Source organism: Enoplosus armatus, chromosome 6, assembly GCF_043641665.1.
Source record: "Enoplosus armatus isolate fEnoArm2 chromosome 6, fEnoArm2.hap1, whole genome shotgun sequence".
NCBI lineage: Eukaryota > Metazoa > Chordata > Actinopteri > Centrarchiformes > Enoplosidae > Enoplosus > Enoplosus armatus.
The window spans coordinates 23499607-23524110 of NC_092185.1; the positions used below are offsets into that span (position 1 = coordinate 23499607).

The window sequence follows — 24504 nt, forward strand, 5'->3', positions numbered from 1 at the left end:
ATAAACAGCATGGGATTTCATTTACCATTTACGTTCGGAGGCTATACCGGCGCGTGCTCCAGTTATTAGCTCACCACGGAAACATGTCCAAAACCAGTTTTGTGCTCTTTTGAAAAACAAGCACAATAGCTACAGTATCATGACAGTTTATATTCACTTCCAAAAAAATGTGAGGAGACTTTAAGTTTCAGTTAGTTTCTCTCTCTGACCAATGGAGGTATTACATTTTCCATCGAGCTCTTGATGGATGCTCTTGATCATTTATTCATTATGTTTTCTGGATGAAAACCTCCTATTCTGGTGTCTTAACCTCAGTTGAAAGATTACATGCTTCTCTGTATGTTGAGAAAATTGCGTAACCGTGGGTTTATGAAATGTTCCGGTCTGGTTGCCAAGCTAAAAGCAAGGCTGACTTTCTCTGTTGGTGAAAAGTTGATATTTTGGAGGCTCACAAAACAATATGTCTTTTTTTTGGTTTGTTTCTGGTGAGAAGCTGCCTGAGCGTTCCTTCAAGCCATATTATTCTTTTTTTTTTTTTCCCCAAATCACAACGTCTTGACGTAAACAAAGATGTCGAAAATTCTTGTTCAGTGATCCGTAAATTACATTATATTACAAATACTACATCTACATAATTTAGGACATGCTGGGTGATCAACAGAAACAATATGAGACACACATTTTTATTTCTTTGTTACAGGAATCTTTGATAGTGCGACCTTTCCATGAATCACAAAGAACTAATCTTCATTACGGGCAGTATCAGATTCTTAATGAGCAGGATAAGTACTTGAAAGTTGAAAGTTCCATTTCTGGCACACTCAGTGAACTATAAATTATAATTGAAATTCAGATACTATTATGTTCTAACATGTGAATACTAGAAAAAAACGTATTCTTAATTATTTCATGATTCCTTCCTTTATGCGGCTCTTAAAAGCCAAGCCGACTTGTCTGAATAGTCACACACTCTGGCACCCTGTGCACTCTTTGGAATTAGTTCAAGAGCAATTAGAAACTTATCACAACTGTAGCCCTCAGCACTGCATGAGCGCGCGCACACACACACACACACACACACTAATGTACTGTATCTTTCACCAAACATCTGCTTAATTACCCCTCCTAGCGTTGTCTGTCATTTGCGATATATTGTGCCACTATTATTTTTACTAATGAGAACATTCACACACATGCATGCACCCCCACACAGTCACACACTCAGTATCGAGGATGACATATGAGCTCATTTCGTTCAATTTTGCATGCAAAGTTGTCAAGTTGTTCGAAAATGGTTGTGTTTGCTCTTATGTCTTGGTTAAGACGCAATAATTAAAATACCAAGGACTGTTTTTCGCAAAGACACTTTGCAAATGACCCCATTATCATCTTCAGAATATTTCATTTTCGGTGGGTTTTGGACATCCGGAGAGAACATGTTGTCATTATGAGCTATTTTCTGCCTCTAATTGCATATGTCAGAGCTTCAATTATCCAGCAATTAGCGGAGTGTGACTCGGGTCAGAGGTCATGACATTGGAAGTGGCCATTTTGCAAGTAATTAACAAAAAATTGCAACAGCAGAGTGTAGAGATGTAGGGTTAGAGATGACTATGTGCAATACATACTTAGGGCTATCTCACTAAAATAATATTTCAAATATAATTTATATTGTTCTTGGATATGTTCTTTGTTTCTTTGTTTCTTTTTTTCTTTCTGGACGTTGCCCGCCCCCGTCACCAGGCGAGCAGCTCCATCGGCAGAGTTTTCTGTGGACCGAACCCGCCATCTGATGTCCTTCCTCACCATGCTCGGTCCAAGCCCAGACTGGAATGTGGGGCTGTCAGGGGAGGACCTCTGTACCAAGGACTGTGGCTGGGTCCAGAGGCTGGTGACAGACCTCATACCCTGGGATGCAGGCACCGACAATGGAGTCACATATGAGGTAGTCAATCCTAATTTTACTGCTCAGTTTCCCAATCTAGAAATATAATTCAAAGCGGTGAGCAGGCTTACTTTCGTATCTTATAAGTACAACAAGTACAAGGCTTGCTCCGGAGCGGGTTAAGTTTGAAGTTACCATGGCAATGCACCCCGGAGAGAAGAGAACCACCGTCGTAACCTTGAAAACCCAGGGCTATCCCTGAAGCTGCCTCGCTGACCTCAAATCCTTCTTCGTAGTACAATCCCCCGGTGTCCCAGTGGCCCAAAAAAATATTTTAACAAAGAAGAAATGACCATATTTTCAAACCCCTAAACCTTAAGTGTACCACCTGTGACTCAGGCTAGCAACAGCTGTGACAACGACACATTGATTGATTGACAGACATACAGACAAGTCAGTGTTGAATTCAGACGCGTGGTGCACTGTTTATGTTTTTATATTGGGTTAGGTAATAATGAGTGGGACAGAACATGATGAAGGTCTATGTAAGCGCTGAAAACAAGTACAATATCGTGATTATTATTTGAATTGTGGTGAAAACCCCGGGACGACCTGGTAGTGTATTTGCAGTCATGTCTCACAGTCAGCTTTAAGATTAGCTGAAAATGTCGGCCCAGTTAACCTCCGTGAATAGTGACCCGTCTTTGTTAGCCAGCTAACTGCCGACCAAAGCAGCTGTTAGCTGCTTAGCAGTTTGCTAAAAGCGTGTATCTAATGTGTCAACTCTGGCTAGCTAATAATCACTGCAGCTAGAGTTGGATAGTTTGTGGAGCATAAGAATGTGCCATTTCGCTGACCAGATGCTGTAACCAAGCTACAAGCGTCCAACCACACCTGGTTCTGTTGAGTCAGCCGCACTTTGCCATAAAAGTTCAAGACCTCCAAAATGGCCACTGAGGGTGTGTCTCACTGAATGCACTACCATACTGTATATTAGACCCACGCGTTAACTGTGCCTTATTAAAAGGCGCACTGATGTAGTCTACTTGTTGGAGATAAAGCTGTTGCTCTAGTGAAAGCTGACAGTTAAAGTATATTGCACATGAGGGTTATTGCTCACGAGCTGTTGGCAGCCAGCAAGCAGCATTTATTTCTGGCCCGCACATCACAGCACACTTGACTTCCACCTGTCTGTTTACTGTGACAGACTTCTTCTTTAGTCTTCTGCATCCTTGGAATGAAAGGTGCTCATCCATATTCACCCAGCGTTTGGAGACTACAGCAATTTATTTATAGTTTACAACCTCATGAATAAGCAAGGGGCTTATACCGCTGAGGGGAGGTGGCAAATACCTTTCAAAAACCTCACTAACATAAAACCAGACCTCTCTCAATTCGGCTTCTGGTGCTTTTTAAATGCGGAAGCATTCTGGTCCGTTTTGGACCTGTTTTTTTGATTCGGTCTCCTTAGCCCCCTGACCCACACCGGCACTCACTAAAATGTTGTTGTGATCACAGGGACAATAGTTCAGGCAGTTTGCATTGTACTGAGAATACTCAAAATTCAACTTAGATTAAACTGCAGCATTTATTTGTTGTTGTTTCATATGCATTGTGCTATGTGTGAAGCAGTCTTTGTAGAAAATGTCACTCTGCGCTGCTTCGACATTGGTTTCCTTGGTCCTGGAAGGTCATTTAAAGTTCAGTTTCCAAGCTGATAATGGATGCCTCCATGCTGCTTAGTCTGGAACGTGTTCCCCTGGAAACGCGATGTCTATCTCTGTGCGTTCACCATCAGATAATAGATGCATCCTACTGTGCAGCAGACATTAAATCGCTGCCACCTACAGACAGAGACGTGGAAGCTCTTGTCTTCCAGACCCTCTGCTCACTGCATGAAAAGACTTTTGTTCTGTTTGCGGGCATTACAGGTACATTTGTAGTTTACATTTGTCGCCAACAAGTGATGGATGCCTTCTGTTTGGCGTCATTCCTCTCGAGTTCGTTTAACCGGAAAGTCAGAGAAGGAACCTGTGGTGAACTTGTAACTGCGAAGAGAATCGCCAACATGGTTGCTACAGCCCTGTAGACGAGGATGTAACTTCATGTCTCCTCTATTACTTCCTTTGTAGGTGGCTTCCCTTTGTCTTATTCAGTACTCCCGCATATATTAAATTAAAGCTGGTGTGAAACTTGAAATGACAACGTTGAGTTAACCGGTAAGAACAAAGGGAATGATTCATGTTTGTCGTGTGTTTTTATCTTTTCTCTCTGTAGAGTTTTTTAAATTATTTTTTTTATTAAGCTCTAACAATACATGGGCACACATGCTACCACACACACACGCACACTCACACACACACACACACACACCTGGAAACAACGCCATGAATCTGTTATTAAAGGGGTGTTAAAATGGATATAAATGATGCATAGTGAGATCAAACAGAAAAGAGGCCACGACCAGATGGCGTATCGGAGAAGCAGCGACTGTAGGTGACTCTTTCAGGCCCTTGACACCTGCCTACCTCTCCCTTTTTGGTGGGAATGGAGTATACAATCAACGCAGCTATTGTTGTATCATTACTTTTTATTAATTCCAATATGCATGCGTAAATTACTGCTGCTCTGCTGTTCCTTCCCTCAAGAGAAATCACGTTGTTCTCTTTTCAAAAGCCTGTTTCACAGACGTGCAGACACTATATGCTGCTATTGGATTAATATTCTTGTCCCACAAATAATTCCATTCAAACACATCTACCTAGGGAAAACTGAAAGGGCCTTGAAGTGCTAAAAACGTCCAGACATGTTGTTCAGAACAGTGTGGCTTCTTTCAGGTGTTAAATTCATGTCCGCTCTGTGTCTTATTTTGCCCAGAAATGTAATTTTGCTTAAAGTGTTCCAGAGGCATCAGCTCTTTTAAATATAAGATACTTAAAGCTGCATTATTTGATTGCTTTGGCCACCAGGGGGCGGTCTCTCCCATATACCTATGGAGTGACTCTTGCTTGCAAGCAATAAAGAATTCTTGGGGACTAGAGATTAAAACAGATACTGTGTTTGGGGATTTCGTTGCCACCATCTAACTTCATCTGTCTGCCGCTTGATGCTGGCCAGGTTTAACTGTCTGCAGCACTGATGAGAGTTGTAAGACTGAATAAAAACAATGAGCTGAAAGATGCTAAGACGCTCCAAAGGACTGTGGTGGAACTGCGTCGGGTGATAATTATTTGTGGTATTATCATCACTACGAGCTCCTATCAGATGGCACACAGTCATTTGATCCATTGCGAATACAAAAATATTGATTACAGCAGCTTTAACCTTTGTGTACTGTACTATATCTAGTTTTCTCACTTTCCCTCTTATTTCGGCCTCTTTCAGTCGGCGAACAAGCCCACCATTCCTCAGGAGAAGATCCGGCCCTTGACCAGCTTGGACCACCCCCAGAGCCCGTTCTACGACCCCGAGGGAGGGGCAGTTACCTCTGTAGCCAGGGTGGTGGTGGAACGCATCGCTAGAAAGGTACAATGTAGTGTGTAAGAGTGCGTGTTGTGTGTGCACTCATGTGTGAAATGACATTTTTCAGAAATGATCTGACACTGGCAGAGTTGTGGTCAGTTAGAACAGGTACGCGTGTACAGCACATAGCATGTTTAATTGCTAATGCTAATTTACTCTAGAAGCTATGTAGTGTTGACTACATGTCTACATGAAACTCATGATTATATTTGAGCATTATTGAGTCATTTCAAATATACCAATAATGTAGTATCTCACTAAGTGTAAGCTGCGTTATTGTATCTGAATGTTTTCATGTTGCAACAAGATAACTTTGTTATTATGTTGTTAAACTATGTGGACCACAAATAGGCCTGGAGGTCAACGAAATAATTGCTAATTAAATTGCGATCGTAATGTATTTGTGTTATGTTGCTCAGCCCGACTGTTACCATGTTGACACGACACAGCTCAGGAAATAGCATAGTCACATACACAGCCAACTGTTTCCTGTTCAATGATCGTTTCGTCTTCTAAGAAGCTTTGGACGCGTTTGTTTGTGTGTGTGTGTGTGTGTGTGTGTGTGTGTGTGTGTGTGTGTGTGACCCCTTCCCTCCTTGTGTGTGTGCAGGGCGAGCAGTGTAATGTGGTCCCAGACACCATAGATGACATCGTAGCTGATATTGGACAGGAGGAGAAGGAGGAGGGTACGGTGAATGCACACACACACACACACACACACACACACACACACCCTTTCCTGATTACAGTTCTTCGGGGACCCTAAACAAGATCAAATGGGTTCATTTAAAGGGTTGATGGAGTGTTTAACTAATTATTCAAACCCTGCCATCCCATGATATTGCATTCCTTTATGTTCTTTGAGCTCGACGGTTTCCTCAATTCAGTTTGTGTTTGCAAAACATTCACTTTAACCATGGAGCTACAGGCGGAGCACACACTGTGGGGATTCAGCATCTTGTGATGCTCAAGGACACACACATAGCTCGTTACGGACACCACTGGCCTCAGGTCAGATAGTCAGAATACACATCTGGGCTGGACTCCATGTCTCCACCCTGCTGTGAGAAGACAGGCACCCCGCTGCCGCAGAGCAAGTCCTGTCCTTATCAAACGCACTTTATATTCTGTGATGCTTCACAGGTCCTGTCACTCTGCACAATGATGTCTCAGCAGCGCTGCGCACGGAGTCTGTGCGTGGCCGCTACCTGACTTTCATCTGTAAAGTAGTAAATAACCACAATGAAAGAAGGAACTGTCTCACTTTCTCTTTCACATTTCTGATATTTGTGTGTTGGTTGGTTCGGGGGGGGGGGGGATAGAGACAGAACAAAAACATGTAGGATCTTTACAACCCTGTCCCCTAAAAAAGTATATATACTCATATGTATGTTTTTACACCTCTTGTCATGTCTGTCAAGTATGTAGCTAAGCCAGGAGTCAATTAGCTTAGCTTAGCATAAAGACAGGAAGCAGGGGGAAACAGATAGTGTCTCCAAATATGCCAGCGCCTCTAAAGCTCATGGCTCAAAACGTTCAAGTGGGGCCGCACGCGCTTTCGATGCCCGACGTTCTTTTCCGGCACAATCCGGCCCCGGCAGGGATCAGTGCCGCGGCCTCACGGTTACAAGACGAGCTTTGTCCCTTCACCTCCTCGCCAACCCGCAGACAGGCAGAACAGGACAGGCCTGTGCATGACGGTGTTTGTGTTGCACGTGGGTCGCTTTGTGCCTGTTTTCCCTCTAAGTGGGTAGCCGAGGGTAGGGCGCGGGATTTTGCCCACGCAGCAGAATTCCTAACAAGAATCTCCTGCTGCATATTAAATGCCCTCCTCAGTCAGTCATAGACCATTTGCTTCCTTCCCTCCTCTCTTACTCTACCTGCCCCCCCCCCCCCCCCGTTTCTCCCTCCCTCTCCCGTCTTCTCTGTGTGAGAGATGACACTACAGAGACGAGTATCCATTCAGGCTTGTCCTCTTGGTCCGCCCGGAGCTTCACGGCTTTCACTTACACATCAGCTCCTCTTACCTTCTTCTCTGCGTCTGCGGCTGCTTTCTTCCCTCATTCTGCTCTGTCATTACACGTTATCCCAGAGAATTGGACCCACTCAGATTTGTCCCTGAGGCCTGGCGGTATATTCTCTCTCTCCTCTCCTCTCATTTTCTCTGCCTCTCTAACCCCCGAGAGAGCATTATTAATTGAAGCCAGTGCCCCTGCTACTTCTTGTGGCTCTGCTACAACTGATAATTGGACAAGACATTCACAAATCACACTCTTCTCTTTCTCTCCAACTCTGCTCCTCTGCTCCTTCCTCTCCCCCTCGGATGTCACTCTGTGGCCTCTTGTGGTCCACTACCTGCGGTAATCACCTTTGGATACGATGTTAAATAATCAATGTCAGCCCAGTCCCCTACCCCCCATCCCTCCTCTTAACTGTGGCAAATCGGTTCAGCTGTTTTAGGGGAGTGAAATGGAAAAGGAAGTTTTGTAAGTGAGTTTAGTGACCCGTGTGATCCCAGTCAACCTCTGAACGAGCCCAGGTTTCTAACGAAAGTTATTCAAATGTGCGTTCCTCTCTTAGATGACACACCGGAGACGTGTATCTACTCGGGCTGGTCTCCCTGGTCGGCGTGCAGCAGCGCTACGTGTGAAAAGGGCCGCAGGATGAGGCAGAGGATGCTGAAGGCCCAGCTGGACCTCAGCGTGCCGTGTCCCCACACTCAAGACTTCCAGCCCTGCATGGGGCCGGGATGCAGTATGGAGGGTAAAAACATGCACACACACAGACACACACACGGATATAGAAGATAGGTTGGATAGTGGGGGACCACAGTTGTGAAGTCCCTGAGCAAGACACTCCACTGTAGCTGCCATGTCAGTGGTCAGCTGGTTCACGTACAGAATCCTGTAGATGGAAATAATGGAGGATTTGGAAGAGAACAAGCATTCCCAGCCAGTTTTCCTTTAATAAATAACATTTATTTGGTCGTATGGAAGGACGGCATTAACACTCCTGAACACACCTGGAGCATGCCATTATTTACACCACGACCTTAAGCATCGGCCCAGCAGCTGCCAAAGCGGCTGCTAGCTGCCATCAGTGGCCGCAGAAACACTTGAAATACTGAAATTGAGTATGACTGACCACTGCAGCAGAGGAGACTATGTCCGAAATGGAAACTTCTGTGCAAAGCAGGTGTAATATTGGCAGTTTTATCCAACACACTTGGAGAGTAGAGAAACAGTGTTACAGTAACGTAGTTCAGACAGTGAGAGCACTTCAGGGGCAGCAGGAAAGAACGTTACAACAAATTCAAAGACGCATTATAAAGTTACTTTACACCTCCAAAACAAGTCAAACAATGCACTTTCATTGCACGTGAAACGCAAACGCACCGATGTCCTCTGCTCTGCGCCACTTCGTCACACAGACGAGCATCAAAAAAACAAAGGCTGCCTTTCCTCTGCTGTAATCCTCTCAGAGTTGGGGCCGCTCATTTCCTGTCAACAAGAGGGGAGATCAGTGAACCCTCAAAATAATAAGCAGATTAAAGCCGAGGTGTTTATCTCATCCTGACTGAAACATACTCGGCGGCGGTGGCTTAAACTGATGGAATCTGTAGCGAAAACACACAAAGCTGCTGCCTCATTTATATTTCCCGGCCTTGTGGAATTGTTTTATCCAGAAATTTAATTGTGCAGCCAAGACGTGACAATTGGGGTTATTGTTGTGAGGGATTATGCGGTGTGTGTGTGTGTGTGTGTGTGTAGAAACAGGTAAAACAGAGGGACGTGGGTGGCGGCTCCGCAATTAGGAAGAGAATCTGGAGACTGTGGAGGCAGAAGCTGGCTGTAAAAGACGGGGGAGGCCCACACATATCTGGAGTTGATATGGTTACATCAAGAGGATATGTCACAAAATACAGTAAATCCCTAATCACACGGTGTAAACACTGGTGATTGGACACCCTAATTACCTCACTGAAACACAACAGATTACGAGGATTAGCTGTTAATGCCGAGCGTCCTCCTGCATCCAGGATGCTTAAACCAGGATTTGGTCGTGTTTGTCTTTTTGACGAGAAGAAACCAACGCGCCGCTGTAAAAAAGACTGTAAAGACAATAGCAACAACGGGAGGATTGTGTACGTTCAGTAACCTCATTAAGACGCCGAAACAAAGTGAAGATGCAGAGGCGCAAACACGTTTAACACAGCGGGGATTCACGGTGATCCGAGGATCAACGCGGATGACAGATGAGTTTCAAGCAAATTAGCGTCAGCTTGTCCGTCCTTCCTTCCTTCTCTCGGCTTCTCTCTCCGTCTGAACTTTTCTGTCTGATTTCCGTCAAAGTTGTGGGCTTGATGCTCCTGTGCTGCAGGTAACAACCCCCGATCCGGCAACAAACACACACACACACAAGCACAAAACCCCAGGAGTTTGCTTTTGTCCAATTTCCAGTGAAGTTGTCAGTTTGCAACAAATGCTTGAGAGGCAGCACAGTCAGCGTCTGTGCTCTCCCTCCTCACTCTTCCTCCCTCGCTCCCAGGATGTCTACCAGTCATCAGAGGAGTGAAGCTCAGGCTGTTCATGGCTTCTCTCTCTCTCACTCACACACTCACACACACACACACACACACACACACACACACACACCCCTCACTGCTCCTCGTATTGATTACCAGCAACATGGATAGCTTTTTGTTCGTGAGCACCTCTCCTTTGTTTTCATTTAGCGCTCCGTTAGCGTGCGGTGGGAGATTGATAATTGCGAGGTTCATGGTGGGGCAGGACGGGGGCCGCCGCCCGGCATGATTAATATTCCTGGGAAACACTCCGAGCCGGAGATACCTGTGTCTTTTATTAACGATTCACTTAGTTCTGCTTTATTAGGCCACAGCCTAATGCTGCTCTCACATTGCTGGAAGGCTAAGTTGGCTCAAAGTCCATCTATCATTTGTGAATAGGATCCTATTTACAGGTTCTGTTCGCGCATAATCTTGACAGACTGCACCGGGACGAGACTCTCAGAAGAGGTGTTGGATGGAGCGGGCAGCGAGGGGTCCTCAGACTCGCACAGCGACTCTCTGTAAGTGAAGGACAGGGAGACGCTGGAGCGCCACGCTGGCTAATAGTGATAAAATACACCAGAGCGAAGCCTTGTTAAGCCCGAGAAGCTGCGGCTCACTCTTCAGCTGATACAAGCCGGGGGTCATACATATTGACTTTCGCTCCCCCAGGCCCATGCTGTGAATAGGACTGTCCCTCAGGCAACTCGCCTTATTAAAAGAGAGCTGAAGCAGTTTCTGTTGGAAGAGCTTCCTCAAAATGGCACCTTCAACTTTGAGACGGCTTAACGGAGTGAATTCCAAGCAGCCGTCGGAGAGACTTGGAGTGTGTATGGAGAGTGTCCTGTAAACGGAGGGCCTCCCACAATGGCCTTTTCTTTGCCTCATCAGAAGTTAAATCATCTCCATATTTGTTGATTTCCGTCAAAGTTGTGGGCAAGTTGATGCTCCTGTGCTGCAGGTAACAACCCCTGATCCGGCAACTTCCGACTTCAATTTGATCACCTAGATAAATTCCTGATATTGTGCAGGCTCATTTATAAGCTGTTTTCTTTTTGATCTTACTGTTATCTCAAGAGCTCATTATTTCAGACAAATAAAGATCAGCGCAGTGAGAGAAAATAGAGCGGGGCATGTTAAGGTCTTAAATTAGGATCGGGCTCCCAGTTGTGTCAGTTATGCCTCGGAGAGATCTTATTCTGAGTTCAAGTATCCCTGCGACGAATCCTTCCTCCTGAAGTGTCCTTCACTTTGCTTGCTGAATCCGAAGTGGCTCAGTTGGGAGAGCGTTAAGCTGAGGTCCCCGGTTCAATCCCGGCTTTCGGCAGTGGAGTGTTTGTCTTTTGGGGGCACGTTGCTGTTGTCCCATGGCAGCCGTTGATGAAGCTGATTAGTGCCTTTAAGTTTTGAAGTTTTCACGTCATCCTACATGTTTTCACACGAGTGTCCTCCCAAACCACATCACATTCACCCTGGGTCCTCAATGTATGGAGGACAAAAACGCACTTATTCATTGGTATACAAATAAATACATCAATAAATGCTGCAATAATTGAATAAAAAGCTTTTAATTAAAAGATAAAAACTGAAAATAATAGAAATGCTTAATTAAATAGATAAATGAATACATGTTGTTGTTGTCAGCGTCAACAGTGTTTGCGCAATTACTCTCACTGCCAGAAGGGGGAGACAAAAGTTCCACACTGCAGGTTTAATGAGGTACACAGGTGGTGTAACGGACTGTGTAAAGGTCAAAACAGTGCAGCTAGCTAACATTACAGTAATAGCATGTGTCAGTTCAGCTTTATACACCACTAGCAAGGCAAAAGTGAAGTGATAGAGCCGATCGATCACACTCCTGTAACCAGTCCTGCTCCTGAGTGAGGCCAGAACCACGTGCCTCCTTAACCCACAGACACAGAAATACAGACATAACTAGATTATTGTATTTCAGCATTTGTTGATACATTAATTATTTTACGCACTAATTTAAGAAAATAATTATTTGTCTATGCATTGATGAATAAACCATGTTTTGACCTCCATACCACTACACCTTTGCACTGTTTGTGGGAGGCTGTAGCTCAGGTGGCAGCACAGATTGGCCATTAATCGTTGGGTTGGTATTCATCACAAAGACACTGAACACCAAATTGCTGCAAATATACATTGAGTGTGTGTGTGTGTGTGTGGGGGGGGGGGGTTGTAGGTCTGCAAAGTACATAATGATAATGTGAAGAGGCTGGATCTGAGAACTTGAGAAACAATTGTGACTGTGTGCTACGACTACTCAGTAGTTCAGTAATGAGTGAAACCACATTAAATATGAGTAGTACATGCACAGCTTAAACTTATAAACCTCTGATTGTGGCTGGCTCTCTGATAACACACAGACAACCACAATCAAAAAAAACGCAAAAAAAAAAAAAAAAAAGCAGCCGCTTGAATAATCAAAACGTCCGCCCAAATTATTTAACCATAGAAATATCATTAAAAGACTGCAGTGGCCAGCGGGCTGGCAGATTGTTTAATTAAATGATGATAAAACACAGCTTTAAATATTCAGAATGATTAAAAAACAAACAAAAACAAAAGAAAAGCAAGCAGCTGCAAAGCAAATTAGAAAACGTGACTCACCAGTTTGTCTTGATGTGACAGGAACAGAGGACCAAACGCGCGAGCGTCCCAGAGAGCTTCCTCAATCTTCAAACCTCATAAACAGCGTCCACGAATTATACGATCTTTAGATCTTCACCAGACGGCGGAAAACTATAGAACAACCGTCCAAAACATGGTCTCGACCTGCGCGAAATGTCCCTATTTTTCTTTCAGTGTCATTTTATGTAAGCTCTATAAACAAAGTCAACCTGCTTACACAGTGTTACCTGTTGGTACTAAAGATGTATTACTCACGTGATTTACTTCTTGGCCGTTGGACAACCGTTTTGTTTGTTTGTCAGTTTGTGTCGCTGGAAATGTCTAAATTATTAAACGTAGCTGAAGCAAAGAATTCTGGGATACCGATACCGGTTTTTTCCTTTCCTGAGGAGAAGGAACCACTGAGGTACCGAAGTCTCTACTATCACGTAGAGGATTCTTCTGGCTGAGAAACCTCTTCGTAACTCTTGAGGCTGAATCGGACCTATTTGTTTCTTCTGAAACGAGGCAAGCTGACAAAGCGCATCGTATTTTGGAGGCAATGCCTGTCTTTGATTACATCTACAGGAGCACTGGAATATGTCCTGGTGTGTTGTTGTGTTTCACAGTGCACCTCACAGAGAACTTCCTGCAGTTGCAGCCGAAATGATTTGATCTTGTTTATGTTGCTCGTTGAAAATCAACGGTCAAATCCAGCAGTGGACCTACTTGCGTGCGGGTTGCACTGAGGAATGGCAGCAGGGCAACTGCACCTGCGAATGATCACGGTGATAACAAGAGCTCAAGTGCAAATGCAGAACTTTCCCTGATAAATCTTATCTTCCCTGGAGATAAAATATAAGATGTCAAGGCGTTCTTCTAACAGTATCTGTTCAAAGTAGACCTTGTTTTTGGTCTTTTCCTCGCGGGCAGAGCCTTCGACCTGTATGATGTCGGAGTGGATCAGCTGGTCGGCCTGCAGCGTGTCCTGTGGGATGGGGATGAGGTCCAGAGAGCGGTATGTCAAACAGTATCCCGAGGACGGCTCCAACTGCCAGCTCCAAACTGAGGAGACGGAGAAATGCGTCGTCAACGATGAGTGCTGTGAGTCCTTCTTCATGTATTGCTGTGTGTGTGTGTGTGTGTGTTTGTTAGAATGAAGTTCAAACAATCATTTCTTCAATTTCTTGAACAAACTTCGGATTCGATCTGAATGCAGCCAAGGTACGGAGTTTCTAAACCTGGTGTCAGTGGCGACATTCCCGCGCATTCTTGGCGGGCAGTTTTAATGCGTAAATATAATACATCCGTGGTAAATACGGAGAGACAGAACTGCGATGTTGGAGTTCGGAGTTGACGCAACTCTCTCTCTACATGACTCTGGGCTACGGAAAAAACATGCAGGCATACGCCAGAAGGGGGAGACAAAAGCTCCGCACTGCAGCTTTTAAACAAAAGTTATAATAAAACAAGGTTATAATATAACATAACACTAGAGCGGTATGAAAAGGTATAAAGAGTGCTTTTACTATTGGAACTTTAAGGACATTTTGCTGATAATACTTTTACTTGGGTGAAAAGTGTAAAAATGTTTTTCCACCGCTGTGCACCTTTCTAGAGCAGAGGTCATAAAGTGCTTCACGATAGAAGACCACAGCAAGACATGAAATACAGTCACAGTATAAGAGTAATAAAAAGAAATAAATGAAACTAAATAGTAAAGGTAATGTTCAGCAGGTTTTAAAAGTAAACACGTGGAACTCAGTGAACTTTGCATAATATTTTTCATAAACTGATTTAATCTGTGTGCAGTAATCACAAAAACACTTTTGACAGGTTCTAGGTCGGATGCCGCGGCAGAGACCTGGTTGGCTGTAACAGCATTCGATTTAACAAGCACTGTTCCGTTAGTTACTCAGATCACACAGCCAGGACCTGCTACAATTTTAGACATTGCGCCCCATTTTCATGTAACTGTCATCATGTCAGTCACTGCTATTTTTCTCCTTTGCTGCTTGGATGGTGAAAAATGATGTGATTCATTCGGTGATGTGAAAAACGAAGAAGATAGAGAATAGTGATGACAAACATTCTCCCAAACTGAGCGGCTGCAAACCCTAAAATGGATCTTTTTGTGGTGGAAATTTGGCAAATGCCGAAATACTGACACATGCCTGTGACGTGTTTGGGGTGTTTTGTCCCTCCCGCAGCACCCAGCAGCTGTGTGGTGACTGAGTGGGGTGAGTGGGACCCCTGCAGCGTCACCTGTGGCTTGGGCATGAGGAGACGTGAGCGCATGGTGAAGATGCCTCCTATAGACGGATCGATGTGTAAGACCGAGGTGGCCGAAGTGGAGAAATGCATGATGCCAGAGTGCCGTGAGTTATCAAACAGTCATTTCCCTTCATTTCAATGGTGTTGTAGCGTCATACGTTCATGTCATGAATCTTGAACATGGATATTTCTTCGTAAATGTGTGTTCAGCTCAGTTCACCGCAATGAATAAGCAAAGAGATAATGCACACAAGGTTGGGTTATTGTCATTATTTCACTGACTCTCTTACGTAAAGTGCAGAAATACTGACAGCTGAACCCAATAATTAGCGCTAACTGCGGTGTCTGTGTGTGTGTGTGTGTGTGTTTGCAGATACCATCCCCTGCATGCTGTCACCCTGGTCTGACTGGAGTGAGTGCAGCGTGACGTGCGGGCGGGGCATACGGACACGGCAGAGGATGCTGAAGTCTGATCCCGCGGAGTGCACCGAGGAGCTGGAGCAGGCCGAGAAGTGCATGCTGCCTGAGTGCCGTAAGTGGCCGAGGTTCAACAACCAACGTTCCTAGCTGTTTGAATTTCTGGTCACAAACGGTGATGGTTACCGACCTGTCCAATCATCAGAAGGCTTGTGCTGCCCTGATACCTGCTTGTTTCCCGAGATATGGTGTTTTTGACATAATGTGTAAGGTTTTGTTTCATATGTATTCTTCACACAATTCATTAGTTAAACAGTGTTAATGCCAGGGTCTCGTTTCTTAAAGGTCCCATATTGTAGAATGTGAGCTCTCCATGTCTTGTTTGATCATGAAGCAGCTCTAGATGCTGAATCAATACTGTGAAAGTATCAAAACAAAACACACACACACACAGCCCGTATTCAGAAACTGTGCCTTTTGAAACGAGCCTTTCGGGACTTCCTGTAAGGTTGTGATGTCACAACTATGCAGTCGCTGCACTCAGCCACGCCCCCCCCCAGCAGGTCATCTGCTCCAGGCACAGCACCACCCACCAAGTACAGGGACGCTCATCCACCCGCTCAGTCTGTCTGAGTTATAGGAGCGCTCTGCTTCAGGACTCGTCTTCAAGTCTTTGGAGGTTGTTCAGTTTGTCTAAAACGGCTCGTTTCAGACAGACGGTGAACTGAGGGGCTGCATGAAGGGCCAGGAGAAGATACATAAGGACTAAGAACTGTGAATCATGCAAAGCTGCTCTAGTGCAGTCCCAGAATAAAAATGTAGAGCTGAAATGAGCATACTATGGGACCTTTTAATGTCTGTTTCATTGGTCCCGTGGCCGATTGTATTAATTCTACTGTTATTATTATTTAGTGGCTAGGCGGGCTCCGACGCCACACATGTACTCTTGTGTGCGCTGGTTTATCACACATTGTCTGCTGTGACCTGTCTGCCTTTGGTCTCCTTTGTAATTTGTCACTGTGCGTGAGCGACCAAAACTAATTTCCCCTCTGGGTATTAGTACAGTTATCTAATCTAATCTAATGGACTCTGGTCTACAATGTTGCTGCTTCCCTAGATCTCCACAATTAAACCGCTGCCAAAACTGCTGTTCTAACTAATAGGTAAGATGGCCAACATTACAAAAAAAAAGATAATAAAAATACATCTGAACCTCTGTTGATCTGGGTGTCAACGTGGGCATCCACCAGGACTAAAAACCATAAATCATCTTTCCATCAGCCTTTCCCATCTCCACGTGACCGAGATTTATTCTCCATATCCTCGCTGCGTTCCAGTGATGATTTGGTACATGGTGAACACTTGCTGTTGAGCAGGCCTGTAACGGCTCCAGCTCTGCCCAGGTGCGCTACATCTGATTCCTCAATGAGGGGCACCTGGCCTGGGGATGAAGTGCTTAAAAGCTCCTGTGCCACAATCAGAAAGGAGAGGCTGGTGTGGGGACGGCTGGTCGTGCTGCCCCTCAGCCTGGGACTTTCTGTGTTGACTTTGTGCTTTTTGGAAGTCTTGATTTACTGTCTTGGTTGTTGGTATGTCTTTATGTTAATAAATCCCATGTCCCTGGTTGTTTTAAAGGTGCTTGGCTCAGTGGTTGTTTGCCCTGAAGGCGTAACAAGAATTGGAACATAATGAATTAGCAGGGATTCAGACTGACAATAGCATTAAAACAGCGCAGAGGGCTGCGATGATGATGAAGACGATGAAATACAATCCGTGAAGTAAAGTTCCTCAGACACCAGAGCACTGCACAGTGGTTTCTAATACTCTGAGACAGGATTTCATCTGGAAAGTCACCCTTTTATCTTGCGCGGCGGTCACAAGGTAAACAGTGGAAATGCTCAGTTCACGCTGCGCAGACGAACCGGCCCAATTCAAATGTTCAGGCTGGAAGCGGCCTCATTGACAGATAAGGGATTAGAGACGGGCTACAAGTGAATCTTTAAAGCCTGTATACTCACGCTTAAACTGGGCAGACACTGCACGGATTAAGCCCAAATTTAGCCTCTGTCTAATTTTAGAATCAGGCCCAATTTCTGCCAGTTGTCGCTGGAACGTGCAGTTTGAGGGTCACAACATGGCCGGCTGTCAACTATCGGTTCTGAACTGTAGCGCGCTTGTTTTGACCGAGGGGTTGGCTGAGAGTGCTGCGATATGACGCTGAACGCGGCTGCAGAACAGACGGAGCAGACGGAGCAGACGGAGCAGACGTCCAGCCAGCTGCGGCTCCATATTAGTCTTTCTCTCTCTCTCTGTTGAGGAAGCGTGCATCTTGTTTGAATAAACTTTATAGGAATTGTGGGTCGACGTTCAAATAATCCGCACAGTGTCGATTAAAACATGTAATGGGAGTTAACACAAAGTGCAAGATTAATAAACGCAGCTTTCCATATTACTTTGTATCATATTGTCCAGAGGAACCGATGAATGATTATAATGCATTCTGGGTAAGATGAGCGTATATCTTCATCAGCCCTTTAAAGAGGACCTGTTATGCTCATTTCCACCTCTATATCTTTATTCTGGAACACCACTAGAGTAGCTTTGCATGATCCACAGATCAAATAAGTGCTTATTCATCTTATTGTGGCCCCTCAGCTCACCCTCTGTCTTTCCTCTGATTGGCTGGCTAGGACTGGGGACTGGGCCTCACTGATTACTGTACAAAAACACACAACTTTATTCACTGATTTTGGTGAAACTCCATCATTTTATGGAGATGGAGTTTTCTGGTTTTCCCTCCGACGTCCTCCGGCTGCTCTGCCTCGACTCAGCGGTGATTTACGAAGTTTCCTGATGGACAGAAAGCTTCATAAAGTAACTGCTAACTGTTAGCTCAGTTCGCTCTGAGCACCAGGGGAGTGTTGGTGTTTACACAGGACCTTTGGGCCGCCGGGAGGAGGAGGTTTTCAGTCCAGGGCTCCGAGAGTCAGATGGTTAGAGTCAGCTAACTAAGAGCATAGATATATATATATATATATCTTATTAGCTGAGCAGCCTGAAGACTGAGCTTCTGGCTCACGGGGATGACTTTTACATACATTTTCCTCATTTTTTGGCAACTTTGGTAACGTTTTATAGGAACACCCAACATTATAACACTATATATATGACAGGAAATAAGGAAAAGCATAACAGGTCCTCTGTAAGGGTTGATCTCACATAAGTTCACGTGAAATGGAGCGACAGAGTGAGTGAAAACTGAACAAATAGAAGTAATATGCCACAAAATGTTTTCCCGTATTCGCCTCTCAGACTGACATTTCCTCTTGTCCTCCCCCCTCCGTTCCTCCTTCCAGCCGTAGACTGCATGATGTCTGAGTGGTCCGAGTGGTCCGAGTGCAACAAGTCCTGCGGCAAAGGGCACACCATTCGGACTCGCATGGTCAAACTGGAGCCGCAGTTCGGGGGCAGCGCTTGTCCCGAGACCATCCAGAGGAAGAAGTGCAAGATCAGGAAGTGCCGGACGAAAGCGAAGGAGGAGAGAGGAGGAGGCGGCGGTGGAGGAGGAGGAGGAGGAGGAAAGAGAAGGAGACGGGGTAAACAGGGAAGAGATGCAGCGGTCGAGGAGCAGCCAGGTTGATGGAAATAATCTGTTATATTGTCATTATCATTAAAGCTGCCACACGAGCCCACACATGAGCCGTACTGTCTGTTCCAACAGGTTGCAGGATGCAGCCGTGGACCAGCTGGACGGACTGTACCAAACCATGCGGAGGGGGGATCCAGGAGCGTTTCATGATGGTGAAGAAAAGAGCTAAAGGCGCTCCGATGGCGAGCTGTAAGGACCGGAAGGAGATCCGTGCCTGTAACGTTCATCCCTGCTAGGGGGCACTACTGAGCTACAGAGGAGGGGAGCGGCGGGTTAGACACATGAGGAAATATGGGTTTATTTGATAAAGATGATAAACGGGGATGAACCTTTTGTGTACAGGGCGGTGAGGTGAGGGTGGGATGATGGGGTAGTTTGACACTTTGGGATAAGGAGGAATTTAGTTAAGTAGACTGGAAGGCAGAAAGAAGGAAGAGATGATAATGTGCTGTTTAGTGACGCCATTGTAGGCATTTAGTTAACAGGGCTGACTTTTACTTTTAGACCACAACGGAAGTATTAGAGAGTAATGTCTGTGTCCTGCAAAAAAAAAAGAAAAAAAAGAATTCAGCTTTTCAGGAATTAAAAAATAAAAAAATTAATCGCAGTAGCTTCTTTGCCATTGAAAAAAATTTTTGTGTGTGTATTTTCCGTAGTTTTGGCCCCTGGTGTATGTCGTAGGGTTGCGATTGGGATCCCAGTATTTCCCGGGAATGCTCGCCAAAGCCTATTTTCTGAGAAGAATACTCCCAGGAACCTGGGATTTATGTGTCTGCTTCATACAGTTTGTACTGACGCAAAGACGCCGTCTCCAAACGCCATTAATGAGACCATGCAAGTCTTGCAGATGTAGCCCGCCCTTAAAAGGCCATCATTGCGGTAATATAACTTGTCAGTCCTAGCAGCCTGCTGCTGTGGGGCAAAATATTTGGTAGAGTAGGGCTGCATGCAGACCAAATCCCAGTCTGGATTTGTGAAAGAAGCAGAGTAATCTGTAAATGGAAACAGTCTTTGTCTACCCCCAGAGGTGTAGTGGTGGGTGGGTGTAGGCAGGTATATGTCATATACCTTCCTCTGCGCTGGGGGATTTATCATAGACCTACATAACACAGCCACAGATACAGTATTTACAGCTTGTAGATCAAGACTGCAGGGAAGCATGTTACGATCTTTCTTGTCATCTCTGGCGTTTTACGGCGCACGGGAGACTTTTGTTCCCTGACTGTCATGGATCAGACTTTCAGCCCTAGTATGGGTAATATTTTAACTGTCACTTAATTGAGGGGGAAAAAAAGCATAAACAGACTAAACTGAAGAAGAAGAGATTTTTTTTTTTTTTTTTGCAAGACATAGATGCTCATACAGGAAGTCTCTGAAGACTTGTGGACGTACTGTATATCTACTATCTAACCAACACTTATAAATGACACTTCTATGTGAGTACTAAAACCCACTTTCCCTAATAAATGGATACATTTAAATGGCGATGTTTTATACTGTTAAATTTAGTCTTTCTATACTGTACTGCTGTTTATCTGTCGTTTCAGCTGATGTAGCATTAAACCTGCGATAGCTCTCACTCTGTCAGAAGATCTTCTTTTAGCATGTGCAAAGATGAATTGTTTTTTCTTTGGGGGGGGGGGGGGGGGGGGGGGGGGGTTATGCTTTCCCTGCCGTAGATGTTGTCTTAAAACAGATAGCGACATGACTGTATCTGCCTTTGTGGGTTCCTGCAAACACAAACGGAGACGGAGCCGTACAGGTGTCACGTCTCGCGCTGGTGAGAGAGTCGTGGCCGCAAAAGGGGGTTGTATGGGAAACACTGCAGAGGCCCCCCACGGTGTCAAACGCTGTAGAACAGCTCAACATACAGTCGACTGTTACTGGGGCCTTGGTTACAACGCGCTTCACTTTCATGTATTGTTTTTATTGCGCCTTTCATAGCGTTGCCATGATGACAGTGATCTGTAAAATCTCTTCTTTGAATTATTATTATTATTATTATTATTATTATTATTATTACTGAGCAGATGTTGCAGTTTCCTTTCCTGTTTTAATAAGAGTGTCACCACCAAAGTTCTATTTTCTGTAGATGTTTTCTTGACTGCTCTCTTCTTGTCTGTTTTCAGGCCTCTTTCTTTTGCTTCTCTCTGTGTCACGTGACTATTTTCTAAGAAACCACCTTTACAATAAAAAGATGTAAATGTGAAAATGGCGTACGTCATTGGACTCGTGTCTGGGTTAGACCTCTCTAACAACATGCAAAAACATACTTAATATTGTTTTGTCACCTTCAGACTTGAGGACCGGAAAAAAAAACATGCCACGTTGGGGTCTGTGAGACCCCCAAACGACGAGGAAGTAAAGCCAGTGTCCACGAAACAAGGTTGAAGACAGCTAAAATTATTAAAATTCAGATAATAGTTTGAAACAACTGTCCAGTGGCTTTTATTTATTCATATATATGTTTATTTTTTTTACCCCTTATTGATGGCATGGGCTGTGAGAGTCTGACACTCTTAACAGCTTCCTCCAGGTCTGGTAATGTACTTACAATGTCACTCCACTAGATGGAGATAGAAGAACGGGAAATCCTTTGGCCCATGAGGAAGTCCTGGTGAAGATGGTTCTGGGAGTGACTCAATCCCTGTGTCTTAATAGTTCAATAATCAAGCTGATATTATACATAACATAACACGCGCCAATTTCTAGACATGAACATAAACACAGTAAAACAACGGGAAAGATAAAGATAATTCATTGTGCATGAAGACATATTTTCGAAGGGGCAATCCAGCAGTTCAGCAAAGAAGACCGAGGATGAAAGATTTGCGTGTGGCATTCAAAAAAAGTCAAAATCAGAAAAGCAGAGGCTGAAACATCCGGACTTTTGTCCTTTAGTATGCGGTCAAGCCCCCAAAACAGTGGATCCTACATGTCCCATAATGCAACTCAATAGCTTGTTTACTCTAGACCCTCCCTGCCTGATAAATGCCACATCTTTTAGACTCCACACCACCAGTTGGTACCGCAGGCTTCCTGTTTTCTGTTATACCTATGAGTTCTCGAAGCCGAGATGACCCTGATGACATCACTACGACATCACCAGGGGTCATGTTCTCGGACAGAGGACAACTATTCAGGAGGTTTCACAGGCTGCGTCGCATTCACCGCAACTAGCAGACAGATTTTGACATGTAAAATCAGTGGATTGTCACTTTGTTCACTGAACTAGTGAATCTGATGAACTTGTTGAACCGCCTGTTTAAGTGAACTGTGCAACACAACGAGACATTAAGTGTTATGAAGTCGGCCCACACATCATGAGTAAGGGATTCTCATGAATAATACAAGCGAGACGAAGTACAGTAGCTTTTTTATCTGCCAATGATCAATATTGAATGATGTTTTGCAGCCGTCGGGTTGCGGGCATGGCGTTTCAGCTGGTGCAGCAACACGCTTTCAGCTTCCAAGCAGCAGAAACACTTTGTTCCCATGATAATGGCTGCAGTCCGCTTCCCTTTAAAAAAAAATTTAAAAAAAGTTTATGAAGGTTTTTTCGGAGGATGTGCATCCTGAAGGTGGAGGGGGGGGGGGCACAAAAAACGGTCAGTTAGGATATTCAAACATTTAACATCTGGAAGCCCACAGACTTATGTTGCTCAAAACAGCAGATACCAAATACAAGATTTGATACAAAATTATGATAAAATTCTGTCTAGCTGTTCTCATGCAATATTCATTCCTGCTACTCTGAAGTGAATGCAACAGAATATTTTGAGAGCACCTGTGGTTTGAGTGCTTACAGTGCACATTGTTTGCACCAGAGCTGTGTTCTTGCGATAGAGAAGCATCTGGAATTGAGCATTTAGACCACTGAGTGACACTAAAAGTCTCAACTAGCGACTCAAATCACATAGCACACACGCTGCACATGACACACATGTTACAGATACAACTCTCGTACCTTCCAGACGTGCCTTTCTTTTTGTTTCCCCCATGTTGTCTTCATGCCAAGCTAAGCTAATCGGCTGGCTGGCAGCTTCCCTTTTGCCACACACACACACATGAGAGGGGTATTGCTATTTTCCTCTAACTCGTTTCACCCAAAATGTCCAACGATTCTTTCGATTCTTTTTTTTTTTTCACTTTTTTTTCTGAACCAAAGTCCATTTATTAACAACTCACAGTATCAACATTTACAGCTTCACATTTTATGGTTCATTAGAATGTGAGCGAGTCATTAATAAAAGGCTCATGGGCTCCTCCGTTCATAATGAGCCGATTTGCAGTTACAAATGTTAGCAATCAATTAATAAAGGATTCTTCCACTGCAATAATCCGTCCAAGTCTGCAGCTCAGAAACTAATCAGACACCACTTTGAATCTTAATGGCTGATCTGCTCTCTTAAGGGGCCCATTATGCGCCTGCAATGGTAAATTTGTGAGAAATGTACTATTCAGTACAAAATGTTCCTCTGTACAGTCCTCTGGGGCGGCACGCTCTCGCAAAACAAGCACACACTCGACACCTTTCAAACACCTCCTGCCCCCCCCCCCCCCCCCCCCCCCCCCAGCTTTCCATCTCTAATTGTTTCCCCGAGATGTTCTGTCCTGCTCTGCCCTCAGGTGTTGGAGGACTACTATGACATCCGGAAGGAATGCAGCCTCCAGCTTCATCCAAAGAGAAAACATATTTGTTGAAGGAGAAGGGGGAGCTGCTAACCTTCTTTATGTTTGCACAACTCCACCATACTAGTATAAAACATACCTGCTGTAGGCCTGAAGTGGCTGTGGTCCGCATGGATGGTTTAGACTTAAAGTAAAGTAGTAATAAGTAGTATGAAAATACTCAAGTACAAGTAAAAATCTTGCATTCAAAATCATAAAAGTGTTATTATCAAAAGTAGTCATTATGCAGAATGGCCCATTTCGGAAAAACACAAATTGTATTATGGATTATAATAGTGATTCATTAATGTATAAACCTCACTAAGGTTGCAGCTGGTAAAGATGGGGCTAATTTCAACTACTTTATATGATGCCGAGTCATTACTGCAAAGTAACTAGTAACTAAAGCTGTCAGATAAATGTAGTGGAGTAAAAAGTGCAATATTTGCCTTTGACTTGAACTGGAGTAAAAGAAAAAAATAGCATATAATGAATGGAAATACTCGAGTAAAGTAAATGTACAAAGTAACATTCCACCACAGATATCGTCTGGCACATAACCCCTTGTAAAACCATGTGTGGGGTTTTTTTTTTTTTTTTTACACTCTGGCTTTTGTTTGTTTCAACGCAAGCATGTCGATTAGCGACAGAGCCAGGCTAGCTGTTTCCCCCTGCCTCCAGTCTTTATGCTAAGCTAAGCTAAGATAAACCACTTCCTGGCTCCAGCTCCAAACTTAACTCACAGACGTGAGAGTGGTTTCCATCTCATCATCTCAGATAATGAGTGTAGTTCTCAGAAGTAACTATTCATTCAAGCAGAACATTTCGTAAACATTTGTTTGTACTGTGTTCCAAGGTAGAACGAATGAATAGAACCCGTTC

General features: G+C 44.4%; 1 protein-coding gene across 1 annotated transcript in view; it reads left to right on the forward strand.

The window, feature by feature from the left end:
* Positions 1-20576, forward strand: part of spon1b (spondin 1b) — an 81271-nt gene extending 60695 nt beyond the window's left edge. The window contains exons 8-16 of the mRNA XM_070907165.1: positions 1744-1945; positions 5270-5410; positions 6018-6093; positions 7988-8170; positions 13545-13715; positions 14822-14989; positions 15259-15417; positions 18659-18937; positions 19024-20576. Of these exons, the coding sequence (XP_070763266.1) occupies positions 1744-1945; positions 5270-5410; positions 6018-6093; positions 7988-8170; positions 13545-13715; positions 14822-14989; positions 15259-15417; positions 18659-18937; positions 19024-19187 (1543 nt within the window). The 3' untranslated portion in view covers positions 19188-20576. The remainder of the gene's footprint in view (positions 1-1743; positions 1946-5269; positions 5411-6017; positions 6094-7987; positions 8171-13544; positions 13716-14821; positions 14990-15258; positions 15418-18658; positions 18938-19023) is intronic.
* The last annotated feature ends 3928 nt before the right edge of the window (positions 20577-24504 follow it).